The 19689-nt window shown below is 37.1% G+C and overlaps 1 protein-coding gene across 1 annotated transcript; it reads right to left on the bottom strand.

Annotated features, from left to right (window-relative positions):
• Window positions 1–6189: 6189 nt before the first annotated feature.
• Window positions 6190–8673, bottom strand: LOC114365362 (uncharacterized). The gene is made up of 2 exons (XM_028321912.1): window positions 8574–8673; window positions 6190–7880 (listed from the first exon to the last, which is right to left on the bottom strand). The coding sequence occupies exons 1-2, from the start codon at window positions 8671–8673 to the stop codon at window positions 6313–6315; spliced, it is 1668 nt and encodes a 555-aa protein (XP_028177713.1). The 3' UTR covers window positions 6190–6312.
• Window positions 8674–19689: the final 11016 nt, after the last annotated feature.

Below are 19689 nucleotides of genomic sequence, written 5' to 3'. Positions count from 1 at the left end.
TTGAACACTCAAAATATGAAATAAACAGGTCCAACGCTACAAAATTCTTGCTTGGAATCTAAACACTTCTTTTGGTACCCATATATTAAAATTAAACGCGTGAACAGCGATTTATGTAGCCAGAAGCAACTGTCGGTGCGGTCAAAAACCATGCTTTGGAGGTGCCTCAAGCTGAGTGGAAAAAATGCTATGAAAAGTGTTTCGGACACATTAAAAAGTACATAAATCATGAAAGACAATACCAATAAATGCAATCAATACCATTTTAGTAATAAACTACTTTGTTTTCATAGTTAGGCTCACAACTTAAATAGTGTCCCACGTAAATGCTGGTTATTTTTACTTCCGAGATACAGCTTTCTCTCGGACGACGTACTGTGGGCTCCATATCATAGTTTTTTTCAAATTATTTCAAGAAAAGACGACAACTAAATGAAAACTATAGACAAAAAAAGTTACGCCAATACTGAGGTGGGGGCCTGAGAGGCCCACAAGAAACTTTAAAATTAATTTACCTACTGAAATTGCGCGTGCAATCACGTGCACCGTTGTTGACAGCCTCGGCGCTATGAAACTTGAAGGTACTAAAAGATTCGCGTGTGTCGTGCACGTTGGAGAGGAGAAATTCAACAATTTGACTTTTGCAAGGCCTGAGAGGCCCCCACGTCAGTAGTTAAAGGTTAAGATACAAGTTAAAAAGGCATGACCATGCCGCCTTTTACACAAGAAGACCAAGAAGTGGGGAATTAAGGTATAAATCAGCGCGCGATGACCCGATTATCGTGCTTGCACTATCAAGAAATCGGGTTCTCACTACGTTTGAGATANCAACGAAATGCGTTTCTAGAGTCAAAAAAGTTAAACAGACGCATTTTTTTATTAATCTAGCCTCTTAAATTAACAAAAACAAATGTTCTGTTAACATGTCACACGAAACTTAGGTATACAATACCTATTTGGCCTCATATCTGGTTGTTTAGGCTTGGGCCAAATTCCGTGCCGCTGAGTGTATGACAGAGCCAATCAACAACAGAAAATAAACAATAAAACATACCCGTCAACACAAATAATAAACATACACTATGTGATAAATATTCGAGATAATACATAAATTAACACTATTTTAATATGTATAGTCCGGTCGCCGAGCACGTAGAATTTCGTCCAATGACCCCAAGCTACCTATCCTTATCGCTCGCGACAGCAATATAATTATTGCTGTCGCGACTGTGCGATGGGCGGCAGCAGTGAGTGTGCGAGCTTGGGGACATTGGACGAAATTCTACGTGCTCGGCAACCGGACTTTACCAATGTAACAGTGTGTCCATCATACGATTACATCATCATAAACTATGCGATTACTATTTTATATGTTTTGTACTTACAGTTAACGCATTTAAATATTGTTGAATATAGTTTTTAATTTATGGTCGAAATTAAAATTAACCGGAGATTTAAAACAGTATTTTAAGTAGTAATCTTGTATAGCTGCCAAGATATTAATTTTATTTATTTAATTGGTACATATGGCGAACTAATAATTACCATAAGGCATTTTCTGTCAATTAATCCTATGCCTTTAATTTTGTATAGCTGCCAACTCTTACGTTGTATTATTTAAAATATCAATTTTCCGGATATATCTAATGTCGACCATTAAATTCTATCAAATATTTTAAAATGCAACATTTTTAGGAATGTGAGGCACTGATTATTAAATGGAATTGGGAATATTCACAATTACATAAAGAATGGGTTCAATTAGATAAAATAGTGCAAAATGAGCAGTATTTTTTAATAAAAATACCGAATGAAAGTTTTGAAATTTAAAAACACAGTCCTGGTTTCACGAGTCTCTAGTATTCATAATTTCATAATGTGGATCAACAGTTTTTTAATGGGAATACCATTTTGAGCAGAAAATTTAAAGCTGAATTGATTTTATACTAGGCTGAAACGATGTGTAAACTTGCAATGCGATTATTCCCACCTCCCGTTCCCACCGCTGCAACTCCTGTGTAGCCAGGATCTACAGCTTGACCGCCAATAAAAACCAACTAGTGTAGTCAAAGTTTGTCTAGGGCAGTGGTTCTTAACCTTTAAGTCACGAGGGACCATTTTACCAAATTTCTGTCTTGTCAGGGACCACTTATTTTTATTCAAAATCCTATGAAAGGGGAGGTCGTTTTCTCGCCCACTGTGCGCCGTTTGCGTTGTGTTGACTGGACTCATCACGTCACGTCACTTGTTTATTACGATGTCTTCGTGGACCACTTGGAATGCCTCCAGGGACCACCAGTGGTCTGCGGACCACCGGTTAAGAACCACTGGTCTAGGGAGAAAGGAACCGATCCGCAATGAAATTAATCACAAGAGAAGTGTATTCGATTTTTATTATATGAGTAAACGTGTGATCGATTCTTCGGTCTTCGACTTGAATCGATTACAAAGTCTCTCTTTCTAGTCAAGACTGTATCGTTAAATTTCAAAACCCACCCGGCGTTATGTAATGTGCGAAAAAGCGAATTCAAAATACATTAAGAATTAAGTTTCTTACAATAAAGTCGTGAGGTAACCTTTGTATACGTACTTGCAATGTCTTAGTTAACTTTGTTTTTTGAACTGCGATCGTGTTGATTGATTTTATCTATAATATTATAAATGCGAAGGTAACTCTGTCTGTCTGTCTCTCTTTCACGCCTCACTGAACCGATTTTGATGAAATTTGGCATAGAGATAGTTTGAGTCCCGGGAAAGGACATAGGATAGTTTTTATCCCGGTTTTTGAAACAAGGACGCGCGCGATAAAGCTTTTCTGTGACAGACAAAATTCCACGCGGGCGAAGCCGCGGCCGGGAAGCTAGTTTCTTATAAATTTCGAAAAACTGCCTGAATTAATTCCTAGAAGAACAAAGGCGACTGCTTTAGTGGAATAAATTCACCTGGGTGAAATGATTCCGAAGTGAGAGGACACTAAAAATTCCACTTTTTTCAACCAGGTGAACAAAGTGAAATAAACTCCTGTGAGTCAGAATAAGGTTTAATTAAAAGAATACTACACGTACGAGTAGGTTAACGGGACTAAGCTAAATATGCTTGTGTTATGAGAGGGTTCACCATAATAGGCCAGCGGTGGGAATCAAACCCGCGTTCCTCGGATCTCGAGTCGGCCAGTCCGACACCTTCACCGTTGGACCAAAAGTTATCTGCCTGACTTTTCAACCAAATCGATCGCAGTTCGAGAAACCGTGAGTTAATTATATCGATTATCGATTAATCTTATAATACCGTAAAGCTACACTACGCATAAATGCAAAGATGCCACTCGATCGATAAAGGAATATCAACGGAATTATTTCGAATTTTATCGATATTTTGGGACACATTTATTTGCGCAACCCTATTAAACCCTATTAAGGCAGTGGGAACATAGTTCCCATCATTCTTGACCTTATTTCCTTGTATTAAGGTTCAAATCAATGATTAATCTGGACAATATTTATGCCATGTGACTTGGTAATTCATTAACTTCTTATCTTTGTAAACGCTCTTATACTTCAAGAAATAAGAGCTACTTTTGTGTAATAATAAGTTGCGTAAACAAATGTAGTCCCATTTAAAAGAAAGGTACTTCCAATATCATTTTAGTTATTACAATAAAATTAATACCAAATTCATTCTTTCCTATACCCCTTCTAAAGACGTGTAGTTTTTGAGAGATTTTCATGATTTTTTCCCGTTAGAAAGTATGTGAAATCTCTAAAAACTGTAATAGTAGCTTAATTCAGTCAGTGCATGAGGTATGGAAGCGGCACGGGAGGGTGTTTTTGAGACGTCTAACGTCAGCGAGACTTCAAATGGCAATGCCAGATTTTGTATGGAAGGTGGCGTCTTTTTTTTTCGCGCGGCCACCGACCAAACCTTATTTTTTGATTACAAAATAGTGTAATAAACCAAACTTACTATTACATGTATACCTCTCAACTCAGTCTGAACTGAGTTACGAGTACGAGCATTAGAAGTTTGATGATTTTACATACTAGATTTGCTTTCTGCGTGCAAGCTTTGTAAGAAATTGCAACAAAATAGTGACATTCAGTGCCGGATTAGCCACGTAGCAAGAGTAGCAAATGCTACGGGCCCCGCGAATTTGGGGGCCCCGCGCTCCAAAGCCTGTCTGACCGAAATAAAAAAAGATTAATTTAGATAGGAGCGTAAAATATTTTGCATTAGGCTATGCTTTACTTTCACTTGAAAATCTAAAACTCGATTTCATCACGTTAAATCATAAAAATAAGTAAGTAGGTATTTTACGAACTTTTTAACCGGAATGTTCTCTAATAGGCCAGTAGAATTAAACACAAAAATGAATTAAATCTGAAACAATTCCTACTAAAGGTTTTAGTGCTTTAATGGCTTCATTAGTTGCCCATAAAGACTCTCCTAGGTTTTCGACTTCGACAGAGTTGTGCTTAAGTGGTGGGGGCCTCCGAAAGGGGCGCTTTTTCAGTTTTCCGGTTATACTGCGTAAAGGACTTACCCTATCGAAAAGTGGTCTTCCTGACGGTTGAAGGGCATTTAATCCTGCATTAAATAAGACCAAATATATATGTTTTGAACAAACCGTTCTCGTGCAAATGTTCGGCAAAGTAGAAAATATGTGTATAACCCTCTCCACGTCCAATGGCGCTACCCGCAGGCTTCCAAGTCTTGAAAAGGAGCGCCTCAACCAGTGTAACCCTATCAAGGCTTACGAGTTACGATTTTTCCTACTTTGCCGAACACCGCACGAGAACGGTTTGTCCAAAACGTATGAATTTGGTCTTATTTAATGCAGGATTAAATGCCCTTCAACCGTCAGGAAGACCACTTTTCGATAGGGTAAGTCCTTTACGCGATATAACCGGAAAACATAAAAAGCGCCCCTTTCGGGGGCCCCCCACCCCTTAAGCACAACTCCGTCGAAGTCGAAAACCTAGGAGAGTCTTAATGGGCAACCAATGAAGCCATTAAAGCGATAAAATCTTTTGTAGGACTTATTTCCGATTTAAAATGTAATTCTACTGGCCTATAATGTTTAATTATAATAATCGATATAATATGTATTTAGACTAACATCTATAGATACCACATTTCTACCCTTCAAGCGGCCAGATTTTTATTTTTTTTCTATAGGTATACATTTATTTTATGAGTTTACGTAGGTAGCCGAGATTATACTTTTTTAATCGATTTTAATATAATATCGATTATCAATATTTCGAGAAAACAGGCGAACTATTTAAAATTTATTAATTCAGTCACGATCCAATCTACTATAGTTGGTTGATTTGTTATAAAATATAGATTCATTTTATGAGTGAATATAGCTAACCTTTTTAATCGATTATCATATCGATCATGTTTCGAGATTATTGAAAGCTAGTGACGGTAGATTAAGAGCAAGGTGTTTTAGAGTCTCAAGTAAAAAAGCGGATAATAAAAAAATGAGGTTTACTATTATTTAACAAAAAACGTATGACAAAAGATCATTTTACAAACAACTTTTGAAAAACTATTCATTTTAAAAAACTTTTAATAAATAATTCTTTAGAATTGTGTTTTCCAAACTTAGAAATTGCCTTGCGCATTTACATGTCTCTCATGATCACTAACTGCAGTGGCGAACGTTCTTTTTCAACATTAAAACGTATTAAAAATGAATCAAAGAACACGATGGGACAAGAACGTCTTAATCATCTTACTTTGTTGAATATAGAGCATGATTTGCTTAAAGTTGATATTGAAAGTGTTATCTCTAAATTTTCCCACATTAATACCCATTACTATTAATACCCTAAACTTGAGAACCTAAAGCAAACCAAGGGCCCCTTGATAGAAATTTGCTACAGGCCCCGCGCTGGCTTAATCCGGCACTGGTGACATTGTATGTGTAAACAAACAATAACATCAATTATAGGCTCCAGTCATCAGTATGGAGCAGAATCAGCGCAATAAAAAAGACTTCACTATTTTGTTGAAATTTCTTATAAAACTTGCGCGCAAAAAGCAATTCTTAGTATGTAAAACATCAAACTTCTAATGCTCGTAATTCAGTTCAGACTGAGTTTAGAGGTATACATGTCATAGTAAGTTTGGTTTATTACACTATTTTGTAACCAAAACACATGGTTTGGTCGATGGCCGCGCGAAAAAAAAAAGACGACAATTTCCGGCATTGTCTTTTGTATGCTGTCACTTCATATTATTATGTAAATGTCTACCTTCCCTCACATACATCAGTCACTGACTAAGCAACCAACACACGTCACTTTAAAGACTATTGCCAAACATCATTCTATCGTCATACAAGCTCAATCTATTACACTCGCTAGCCCTACCTTTCTGTAATGCCCTATCTCTCCTTGCACGCCTCACCGCCACTGGTAAATCTCCCGGAGTTTTTACCCTACCCGCGGGATTCTGCAGATTCAAATCCCCAGACGACGAAAATATCTCCGAAACCTGCTCCAAAGAATGCTGCCTCTTAATGGTCAAGTTTTTCAAAGATGGCTTCGGCGATTTAGGCTCCCTTTCCCCCTCAATGAACTTCAATTCAGAAGTATCTATTTCCCCATTCAAAGCAGCTAAGTATACGGGATTGTCGCCACTATAGCCATTAACACTGTTCTCTTTGTCATTCGGATCGCTGAATTCGTTGTCGAAATTAGTGTACTTATTATGGAATTTATTGAAACCAAAGTCCGTGACTTGACTCGCTTCTTTTAGTACATCGTTTTGGAACTTTTTCTTTTCGATGTCGCTTTTCGGTACCGCTTGCATAGTTATTTTTGAGACACCGTTCTCTGAGAGCAGCATTAGGTGTTCGTCCTCGCTGCTTGAGCAGTCCGAATTTAAATCGAATGGACTGTCGTTGCTGTAGTTTTCGGTCTGGGCGTTTATGTATTGGAGTTCCAAGTTTATACTGGCCCTGGATGACCTGCCGCTGGAAGTAATGATCCTATTATCGCAGCTCAACCTTTTTTTGACGGTGGAATCTTCGGATTCAGAATGACCGGACTTGAAAATGCTCTGAGAAGACATTGAAGTCCTAAACTTATTAATACTTTCCGTGCTGCCTCTCTTTCGCATTTCGACATCTAATGGTTTCGCTTTAGGGACTATAACCGCGAATATCTGATTCTGGTTTTTGGGGTCGTTTTCGCTTGGTAACTCTTTGAATCCGAATACGTTGTTTTCTCGATTCAGATCCGATTCTATCATCATATTGGGAGATAATGTTCTGTTAGGAGGCGATAGCGTACAGGGTCCTTCTAAGCTGTATATTCTGTCTTGATTAAGAACGAGGTTTGTAGGTCGATCATAGTTGTTTTGCTTTTCAATTATGGTAGTTTTCGTATTGGAACTTTCGGGGACCAATTTGACTTCTGTATCCATTTTTTTGTTGAGTCGATCGAAGAATCTTCTGATGCCCCATTTTGGCTTTTCCACCTTCACTTCTTGGAGTAAGTTTGTTTGTTTGGGCGCCTTTTCTTCATGAGAACTGACGTCATTGGGGACGTATTCCAGCGGTCTTTGGTAGGATCGGATTTCGTTGAGTCTGTCAGAGTTTTCTAGAAGCATTCTAGTGGAATTTTGAGTGGGTCTAGCCACAGATAGCACTTGTTCTTCTTGCGGTGGCGGTTTGGGTTCTGTGTTGGGTATGTCTTTAAGGCTCTTGTGTATGAGTGTGAGTGAGTTGGTGTTAGTGTGCGTGTTGCGCGCGAGACACGCGTTTCTTCCTACGTGGGGAGGGGGGTAGAGGAGAGGGGTGGTGACGTCACACGTCTGGGAGGTTGTGCAGTTGGAATTCTTGTCCGGTTCTGGTGGCGCGGCCGTGTCTGCAAGAAATATAAAGGATTCTAGTCAGTGCGTGGAATAATCAATGCCAATAGAATCTGGCAATTTTTGTAACATAAAAAGCTGATTAATTGATACCGAGGTGTCTATGTATCTAGAATTCTAGATAGATTAAAAGTTTATTGCATACGCAAGGTAAGAAATACACGCAAAAAGACGGCATAGTTTAGGCGGTTTTAACGCTATACAGCGACCTCTTCCAGACCACTTAACGGATATTTGTTTGAAATAGTTAAGTATTTGGGTCGTTCTACTTTTAAGGTCTTAACCATGAAAAAAAATAGAGAAAGCTATTTATTACATTTCATACGACTGAAATGTAGGAAAATTACCATAGATTCGGTATCTGTAGACCAGCAGCTCAGTTTTTTATCAAAACTTATATTTTTTTGCGTTTTACTCGACTAAGATGGAAAAAAATGTATCCTTCGTCACGAAATTCAGTTGTTTAAAACTCGATAAATTAAAAGAAATTTCAATAGATATTTGCATTTATTATTACAAAATCTCAGCTTAAATCAGTCTTGGACAATTGGTAGTTAATCGTTATTTAATCAGGTAACAAACAATCTCCCCCTCGGACCGCCAAAGCGTATAGACGTGTCCCCGTGTTAGTTTTTATTTAATTTCGACAAAAACCAAATAAAAATCCATAATATTATTCCTCGAAGTACCAGGCGCGCATAACGCGCTAACAGTGAGTGAAGACACGCTGACGGACAAGGACGGCACTACTGAGACAACCAAAACTTGCGAGCTACGCATCATACGCATCGTCCCCGCCTGTGAATCATCGCGGAACGAACGTACGTAGCGTCATAACACTAGCGGCTGCCACAATTTAGAGGCGAGAGCGGTAGCGATTAATTTTTTAACGCTTGGTCCAAGAGATAATTTTTATTTTGTATCACCGCTGAGATTTATTATCTACAACAATGCCAAATATTATGCGCTCACCAACCACAAGTAAACTAAATAAGTCTCACAGCTTGTCGGAAACAGATGTAGACAAAATTTCAACCTCCGGCCCCCACCTAGAGGAGCTGACCCTAGTGGCTCAACATGACAAAAAACGACGACGACTTGAGGCTTGTTCCTCAACTGAAACTGAGGTCGAACAGTCTAAACAAGATCCCTCTGATATCAGGGCAATAATTAGAGAGGAGCTGCGGGAGATATTTGGCAATGTGCAGGAACAACAAAACTTACGCATGGAATCTCTACAGCAACTTATATCGGATATAAAAATTCAGAATGACACAACACACAAAAAGAATTCAGATATTGAGAAGTCATTAGCATTCGTCACCAATAAACTTGAGGACATCCAGTCCACAATTGGTCGATTGGAAGAGGACAGACGTGAACTTGTATCTCAACTGTCCAAAATTGAGGAAAAGTGTGATAGTATTGAAAGGAACTCCCGTAAAACCAGTATACAGATTCGTAACGTGCCTAAACAGAAAGGGGAAACCAAAAGCATGCTACTTAACATGATCCAGAAGTTGAGCTCCACGCTTAATGTCACCATTAATACGGCAGACCTGAGGGATGTTTATCGAGTGCCAACTAAACCAGACCAGAAGAACTCCATCGTAGTGGCTGAATTCTCGTCTACTATTACCAAAGGAGACCTGCTGTCATCGGCAAAGAAGCACGTTTTAAATGCTATGAAATACAAAACTGAACAACTTAACTCTTGCCATCTGGGCTTGGAAGGAACTAAGACAGAAATTTATATTACCGAACATCTTACACCCCAAGCATCCCGCCTACACTTCTTGGCCCGAGAATTTCGGAAGACTATGAGCTATGATTACTGCTGGACATCTAACGGAATGGTCTACCTACGGAAAAAGCAAGGAGACCCCTACATACTTGTTAAAAGCGAAGCCCAGCTGCACCTCCTGAAAAATAAGTGACTAGTCTGCATTTACATTTCCTGTTATTTACTCCATATTCTAATTGTTACATTAACTCCGCCTTTGGATTTTCATAGCCATCATAAGGTACTTATACTGCACAACAACAATTATATTATTTCTTTAATTTTAATATCTAAACACGAAACGATATTTATATACACATCTTTAATTAATGATTGCCACCACATATTAATAATAAATATACACAAAACACTATCGAAACCATGTAAAAACCTCACATTACTGCTGTATCATAAAACAAAGAACACTAAAACTCAAATACATCTTACCTACTCATATCTACATGNCCACACGTGAAAACAGAACCAAATGGTATCCTTTGATTACTTATAAAGATTTTCACAAAAAGCAAAAAGACTTATTCGACAAGCCAAACATAATTTTATTAGTATTGATTGAAAGATAATAATGTGGGTACTTTTGGAACAAATTTTGATGCTTTAGAACCATTGGGAAAGGTCATTATTGGGGTCTTTTGATAAAAAAAAAATAGAGTTAGGCACCACAAGGTATCCAGCTACAGTATAATAAGAAGATAAGTGGGTTAGATCAGATGGCTAGTCTATAGAACTTTACCAAATTGAGGTAAAAGGAAAAAAAGCGATGGATGGGTCTTGTTCGCTTATGTGGTGGACATGACAATTTCAAATGCATGCAGACTGCACGGCATAGTAAACCCATTTATAGTCGCTTAGATCAGCTAGCATTCCGCAAATATATAGTACGCACATATTTGACCTATAAAAGATAAATAAAAGTAGGTAGTCTTGCTCTAGTTGATAGAGAACAAATATGAAATAATGGTTATAATCAAAATAAACCAGCAAACAAGCTGATTTGACAGCTTAAAATTACTGTGTGTTTCAATAGAGTCAAAACAGCTTATAGCGAGTGCCTGAAAATACTGTGCCAGGATGGAGAAAGCTTTGCTCAATATGACTCATAAGCGCCCATTGTACTAAACTTAGTACACCCCTGAAAATCTAACTTCTGATTTTGTTTTTGGTTTTCTTTCTGTTTAGTATTATTTCTGAAGTATTTTTATAAAGGAAATAAACATTGGCTATGTGAAATTGACCGTAGTTTTCATTTGGGCGTTAATGGGTTAAATTGTATGAAGAATCGGCCAAATCGAATCGTTGTAATGTGCGCACTTCCATACATGCCCATACTGATCAACTGCCCGACTAAACTATCGGCCGACGAAAATACGATGGTCTGCGCCTAGGCTTGAAAATACATTATTTCACCCGATTAAAAATATTCTGCACTAACAGCTTTCTGCATAAACCAAAGATTGACTGGCGGGGAATGCTTTCAGTCCGCCTTTTGTACGTTAGTTATGCAATAAAGTACTTATTTAAATAAATAAATTATTTGACTCTTTTCAGGGATGTACGACGCATATAAACAAATTATTCAAATTCAAATTACCCCGCCCTAAGTGACAAACAAACCTCTATTAACATAAAAAATGGCTGGCACATTTTAAAGTAACATCATGTGATCCTAAAGAAACATAATATACGATGTTTCACTACTACATTCCACAGGAGAGTGGAAAAATAATGGAGAAACTGACGTTTAATGTTTCAGAACTAAGCGATTCGCGGAATCTGTATCTAACACTTGATAAGTACTTAAGTAGTGCTTATGCAACTCAGTCTGGGAATTTGAAGCATTTTAGTAGAAGTTTGGTACTTTAACAAAAATATTTTTTTATTTATTTAAAAAGCAAAGTAAGTAAATTCAAATTCAAATATTTTATTCAGTACATAGGTCCTTTCCAGGGCACTTATACACTTTATGCCTCTCAAAGTCAATATCTTAAGGTTACAGAACGAAGTCCAAAACTCAATTTACATATTATTTGAGGCATAGATTTCTAGAATATTGACTATTTAAACTGTGGCTGTGATTTATTAGACTGTTAAGTGTTGGGCCTAACCTAAGTACCTATATACGAACCTATCCTACAGTGCCTTAATGTCGGGTGAAACAATCATGTTTGATTTATGAGCACAGCACTTCAAGTATGAAATATTACATCTTGCCGCAAAGAAACTATTGTTGTTCTTAACATTGCCTTCCAAAACAGACCCAAATGAAATATGCAAACGGGCTTTTAATCTCTCGGAAACGAACTCAAAGCGAAGAATATTCGCAACTTGATAGATTTAGCAACAGCCTTAAGCGCTTAGCTCGGACACAAAGGAAGAAAATGTAGTAGGTGAGTGCATCAAGTCTGGTATGATTTTATTTTACAGTAGCAGAAATAAAGCAGCCAATGATTTGTATAATCGTACAAAATAGCTGCTGAACCAATTTTAAAGAACTATGGTATTACAGATTTAATTTTATCGTTCTCGGATATTATTTTACTGTCAAAAAATCTACAAGAGGAGAAAGAAAATAAGAATGATTTGTGTATGAAGAACTAACTACGAATATGTTCTGGAAATTTTATGATTAAATTAGATTATTACTAAAAAGTAAGGTTGAAGTATTTTCGACTGTAACATGACCAAAATCCACTCGAGTAAAGTCACAACCAACTAAAGTTAGAACATTTTTTATATATAATCTGTCTTAGAACTACTTATAGCATAAAAATGTCCTGTCTTAAGTTTTTAGAGACTCAAAAACCGCAATTAAGTATAGCTACATAATAAGATGCCACGAAGTTTAACTTGGTATACCGTCGCGTCGTTACTACTTCATGTAATACCTACAGTCAGAATTTGAATGTAATCGGCACAGTGTGCTTACCATGAGTTTACGTTAGGTGTGCTCGCTAGCGACTGCGTAAAAAAATGACATTAATTGTATGACATATAACATCTAAAGCTTCTGCTTCAAAACATAAGGAGTATAAAATGCAACATCACACAATTTGAAACCCTCTTACAGAGGTCAAAGGTTGACTGGGACGTCATCATATTGACTGAATGTTGGCTACTAAAAAACGCTATGATACCATCGCTCGACGGCTATGACTCTTGCATTACTACTAACAATAAAACGCAAAATGAAGGTGTAGTAGTGTACTATAAAACAACCTTAAAGTACAAAATCTATGAAGCCAAAATACTTGATGCAAATAGTTTAATTATAAAAGTTAGTAACACTACAGTGATCCTTGCAATATACCGGCCACCAGGTGAAAAGAACACTACAAAGTTCTTCGAATCACTGAACACAGAGCTATCCAGCTTAAAGTCATTCAAAACAATAATTTTAGCGGGTGATATAAATATTGATATCTCTAACTCCTCAACTGATGCTAGGGCACATACCTATCTTAACTTACTGGCTTCTCACAGTATGCTTCCTGCACACACACTCCCCACTCACACACACACCTGTCTTGACCATATAATCATGAAGACAAAACTTCCTGCACGATGCTATATTGCTCACACTACGGTAACAGACCACTATACTGTGTTACTTAGTATTGCATCTTCCGCTCATAGTACTGGATCAGTCACTAAAACCACTAAGAAAATTGATTACATAGCCCTAGACTCAGCCTTTTCCGAACTAGACTTAAACCAAATCTTTGCCATGACTGATGCTAATAATGCAGCTGACTTTTTAATTACCTCACTAGAAAGTACACTCCACAAATTTACCAAGATCTCTATAGTCCCTCTTCGCAAAAAAATAATCAAACCGTGGATCACGCCAGGCTCATTAAGATGCATGAAAAATCGAGACAAACTACATACTAAATGCAAAAAACATCCTAACAATGAAGTTTTCAAATTGACCTATTTACGCTACCGTAATCACTGTAACAATATTATTAAAAAGCTGAAACAAGAACATGAAAAAACTGAACTTAAAAACGCACAACATAACAGCAAAAGATTATGGGAAGTTATTAAAAACATAACCTACCTAAAAAACCCAAAACTTTCATGTACAGAACTAATAACTAATAGTAATCCTGTTAATTCGGCAAACTTAGTCAACCAATATTTTGTGAATGTCGGAAAAAACCTAGCTGAAAACATACTCAACAAAAGCCATAAACCCACCACATTAGCGCTGACTCCCATCTTAACTAACGCAGACTCCCTTTACTTACTTCCCACTGATGTGGACGAGGTTAAAAATATAATAAATAATCTAAAGCAAATTTGTGCAATTGGTATAGATAATATCCCGAATGCCGTCATCAAAAGATACAAAGACATTATTGCTCCTATTATGGTCCACATTAGTAACCTATCCTTGATGACTGGTATATTTCCTTCGTCATTGAAGCGCGCTTTAGTTCATCCCATCCATAAGAATGGCGATAGAGACCGTGTCAGTAATTATCGGCCAATTTCTATACTTCCGGCACTTTCAAAAATTTTAGAAAAAATCATAAACAAAAGACTGACTAATTATTTAGAGACAAAAAACCTACTATCAAGCTCCCAGTACGGATTCCGTGCAAAAAGATCAACAAGCGATGCTGTCCATGAACTTACTAATTTCTTAGTCACTAAGCTGGACGATAAAAAGAAGGTTATTGCCGTATTCCTGGACCTCGCGAAGGCGTTTGACACGGTCTCTATCCCATTACTTCTTCATAAACTGAACAACCTTGGTGTACGTGGAATACAGCTGGAACTTATAGATAGTTACTTAAAAGGGCGGACACAGTGTGTTACGATCGACGGTATTCATAGTGATGACCTTCCTATTTCTTACGGAGTTCCACAGGGCAGTATACTAGGCCCAACACTGTTCCTTGCCTTCATAAATGACCTTTGCAACCTATCACTTAAAAATGGAAAAATAGTCACATTCGCGGATGACACGGCTTTTAGAGATGAGACGTATTTACTAGAACAGATCCACACACTAGGTATTTTACAGTACTAGGCGGCACCTATTCCATTTTAAAAAATACTTGATCCACCTAGTATTTTATAAATTACACGATTTCCGACCCTACCCTGAAAGTAATAGAGGTTATTATTGCGTAATCCGTAGTCGTGTATTACGCGCACCTAGTATTTCTCACTAAGCTTATGTGCGAACGTAGAGATTCACTCCGTCTCTGTCTGACCAAACAAATTTGAGCGCGACGAAGCAAACGCACACAAACGTAGTCAAACCATATTCATGTAAATAAGAAAAAAGTATGTAAATATTTTTATGAAATTGATATCTTTTAAATACGCCAACTTTTAAGTTGACAGTCCAAAGCCTGTTGAAGTATGAAGGGAGGAATTATATTATTATTCAATTTCAAATTGCATTATTCATACTACGGTTGTATCTTTTCAAAGAAAATTGTATTTTAAAGTCATATTACTTGGATTAGTCCGCACTAGTCGCGTCAAGTATGCTAAATTACTACGTACTAGGTGGAACAGGTATTTGGATCGAGTATTCATAAATACTTGGAATAGGTGCACCTAGTATCAAATTTACCTAGTATAACCCATCTCTAACGGCTTTACTCTTCTCTGGTGATACTTGGGAAGAAACTTATCGACTTGCTCAGATTGGACTCAACAAGGTAACGCGCTGGCTGGATGATAACCTACTCACCCTGAATGTTGACAAAACAAAATATATCGCTTTTTCTCCAAACAATGCTAACCATCCCTACACCCTTACACAACATTTTATTATAGCACACTCTTGCATTGATCCATACACCACTTTGTGCTCCTGCCAGAAACTACAAAATGTAGATACTTTAAAATATCTTGGAGTAATAATAGACAAAAATCTGAATTATCAGTCCCACATTGAGCAATTAACCAAGAGGACACGTAAACTTATTTATATTTTTAAAAACCTAAGACATGTGGCGGATGAAAAGGTTATAAAAATGATTTACTTCGCACTGTGTCAATCTATTTTATCATATTGCATCACATCATGGGGTGGTGCATCAAAATCCCACCTCATACAGCTTGAACGTGCTCAAAGAGCTGTTCTAAAGGTCTGCTGTTCCCTCCCATTCTTCTTCCCGACCACTGAACTGTATCAAAAAACCAAAGTCCTAACAGTCCGTCAAATCTTTATCCAGCAAACCCTACTGAAACAACACTCGCAATCAGTATATGACCCCACTCTGAACAAAAACAAACGCCGGAAACATAAAATTTTCTCGAAACCAAAATTTAAATTAAAGCTTACCCAAAGATTTTTTCACTTTCTTGGCCCCCACTTATACAATACAGCTAACCGACTTTTAAATATTTACCCACTGAATACGATAGAATGTAAAAGAAAAATAAATTCGTGGCTACTAGACCTAACATACTGATACAGAACAGTTACTACATACCTTAAACTAAAATACATCGTTTCGTACGTACACACACACACACACACACACACACACACACACACACACACACACTAGAGGCTCAATTATTAGATTCTTCTAATTTCTCTAAAATTGGATTTACATAATATGTCTGAATCTTCCTTAATTTATCCTTTATCTACTAGCGGTGAGGTGGTGGGAGCCTGGTAATCTGTAACACAGGTCTTACCTAGTACGGACACCAGTCTCTCACAATATAGTTATTAAGCATTTTGATGTATTCACAACAGTATTTTCTAGTGACTATATTGTGAAAGAGAAATAAATAAACTTTATANTACACATCTTTAATTAATGATTGCCACCACATATTAATAATAAATATACACAAAACACTATCGAAACCATGTAAAAACCTCACATTACTGCTGTATCATAAAACAAAGAACACTAAAACTCAAATACATCTTACCTACTCATATCTACATGAACATGGATAGATTGGATAGACAACTTAACGATCTTGATAATATCTCTATAGCAGATTGTGGGTCCTGTGATATTGAAAGTAGTCCTGAATTAATCTCTACCAAGCGTGNACTTTATATTATATTATATTATATTATATTGTGCAGCGCCCCTAGCGGCTACTTTTAAGAAACAAAATCTTCATAGAGATTTTTGACATACTCGCTAGCGAGCACACCTAACGTAAACTCGTGGTAGGTACACAGATCACAGAAACTACAGGGAGATGTGACAAGGGGGCGGGGCCGGTGTCGCAGCAATATGCCCAAAAACAGAACACATTGCTGCAGACGTCATAATGTAAACAATTTACATTGTTTGCGTGGTACTAAAGTTATTCGAACGTTGAGTACCTACCTATTGATACCGCAGTGGATAATGAGCACATATTTTGATTATTTTGTGTGTCAATTTCTAATGCGACATTGAGTTTCGAACTCAGCGCATTAGTAGCCATCTCTCTATATCTCTATGGAAATGGGGCTACTGATCTGTATTTACATAATGTTCCGGCGTTCCAAGCGATTTGTGGTGCGGTCTTGCTTTGTAAGAGATTTGTACTACAGCTCGGGCAGAGCCTAACCGCGACTGGGCTGTTGAAAGGGCTTATATTAGAGGATGAATTAAATTGAATCAAGTCTCATTGATATAATATTGGAACCAATTATTTTGGACAGTTCTAGATATTAGTTGTGTTCTAGATAGTATTCATGGTTAGTTAATATTATTAAACTTAGAAAAAATATAAAATCCTATTCAAACCCGAGTATAAGATCTGATTTTAAGGTTGCTTTAACAAAATGAACATGTAGAGCAAATTTAAAACAATACAGTATTCTCAATACCTGAATCCAGGTAAAGCCTGTGTCATTGTAAGTTCCGACATATTAAAGGAATCGTAAGGTTCATATTGTTTTTCTTTTATGAGAAAACATTTTAGCCATCGAGTACCAGCAAACCAGAATACAATGGATACCTACTATTGTTACCGTGGTCCTGTGAGACCACTTGGATATCTATTGGTCCGTATTATGATACGACTCAAGTAGTAGGTACGATTTTATTCTGAAAAATATTTTCATGTCTGTGATTTGTAGGTAAATAATTATGTATATTGTTTACCAATTAAAAGCTTAAATCGTGCTTGATTTTTGAATCGATGTCATGTCGTTTCATTGTAGTGTACATACATACATACATGTATTGTGTATATGGGTAGGTACAGAGAAAATAGTTTCTTTTTATTTTCCCAAGTCAATGAAATAGCGTTAGCACTATTATTTACCTAAACACATTTCAACCTTGAAAACCTAGGTGGTAATCGATTGAGGGCAAAAAAATATTTTTAGCTGCTTTGAAATCAACTAACAATTGGCTATTGAAGTTGGCGAACAAGTATTTTTTTATTACTTTAATGTGTTTTCGTGTAGTAAAAGATATACCCTGCTTAGGATGCCTTAGAAGGTGGTTATATTTTATGTATTTACTTCATATTAATTATTATTTTTTATTATTGTTCCAGTCAATATGCTTAACATCTTATAATTGAGTTATAATATTTCCTCGGCATTCCATATACGCATCATAATGTCTAAACATCAACCCAGAAATAAATGGCTCGTTAAGAATGAAAAATGATTTCTGCTGCACATTTTCGGCCAAAAAATATTTATTGAAGGCAATTTAGATAAACAAAGAACCTAAAAACACACGATTGGCGTTGTAAGATAAGCCGTTTTACATTAAACAACTTGCGAAAGATTTGCATGGCATAAAAACGCGGGAAACGTCTCGAAAGTTCCATAATCCCGGGCGGGATTGCTCCTGTTATCCCGATCCGGGATGAGATTATCCCCTTTTCACGAGAAACCTTGTAAAAATGTGCAAAATATTTTGAAAAACATAACCGCCCTTCATTTTTTGGGCGTACCTACACAGTACACAACAACAACAACAATATTTTCAGCCATCTGTCAGTATCTCTCGAAAGATGTTTTTTCTCATCTGATTATATACTCAACTAGCGGCCGCCCGCGACTTTGTACGCGTGAATCCCGTTTTACCCCCTTAAGAGTAGAGTTTCGTAAAATCCTTTCTTAGCGGATGCCTACGTCATAACATCTACCTGCATGCCAAACAGCCCGATACGTCCATTGGTTTGGGCTGTACGTTGATAGATCACTATGTCAGTCAGTCAGTCAGTCACCTTTGAATTACATATATTTAGAAGATAGATTTGACACTACATTAGTCTAATAATTATTGAAGTTCAACTAAACTTCATCATTTCAGTCACAGAACGTCAACTGCTGAACATTGTCCTCAAAATGATTTTATTGGTAGCAGCCTGCATCCAGCGCCTTCCTGTTACCTTTATGAGGTCGTCTATCCACCTTGTGAGTAAACATTCTAAGCTGCGCTTGCCGGTACGTAACATCCACTCCAAAACCTTGATGCCCCATTGGCCATCAGTTCTGCGTACTATGCGATCTGCCCATTGCCACTTTAGCTTGCTAGTTCGTTCGTCATAAAACGAACGATTTAATTTCAAGCGTAGGTTTTTGGCAAAAGGCTTTTGTTTGGTCGAATTTCAATATGTAAACCATAAGTCTAATCACTCAAGGTCAGTGTTAGCTATACTAAATTTTNTATATCTCTTTTTATTTAAAAATAAATTGTGTGGTTTCAACAAATTATTTCTAAAAAACGTAATAGTTCTAAGCAACACCTAATGGGGACATGCCGTTTTAGCTTTGTTATTAAAGTTTGAAGTAATTTTTTTAACACAGTTAAATTGTAATTGAAACTTAGTGTAACTAGTATTAGAGGCCGGTAGATCTATTCTCATAAATAAAACACTGGATACTCATCTTTCACATTATATTGCCTTTAGATACAATTCATCACTTATCACAAAAGCGCGCGGAGTCGTCTCCGCGCGTCCCTCTATTTTGACGTTTGATCCTAGTGTGACATTGACGTATTGTCAATGTCACTATGACAGCAACTCATTGGCTATAACGATACCGC

This window comes from Ostrinia furnacalis, unplaced genomic scaffold (assembly GCF_004193835.3).
Source record: "Ostrinia furnacalis isolate ACB-3 unplaced genomic scaffold, ASM419383v2 OfSCF7585, whole genome shotgun sequence".
Taxonomy (NCBI): domain Eukaryota; kingdom Metazoa; phylum Arthropoda; class Insecta; order Lepidoptera; family Crambidae; genus Ostrinia; species Ostrinia furnacalis.
The sequence above is the reverse complement of the archived record's forward strand: the minus strand, read 5'-3'. Positions and strand labels throughout refer to the sequence as shown.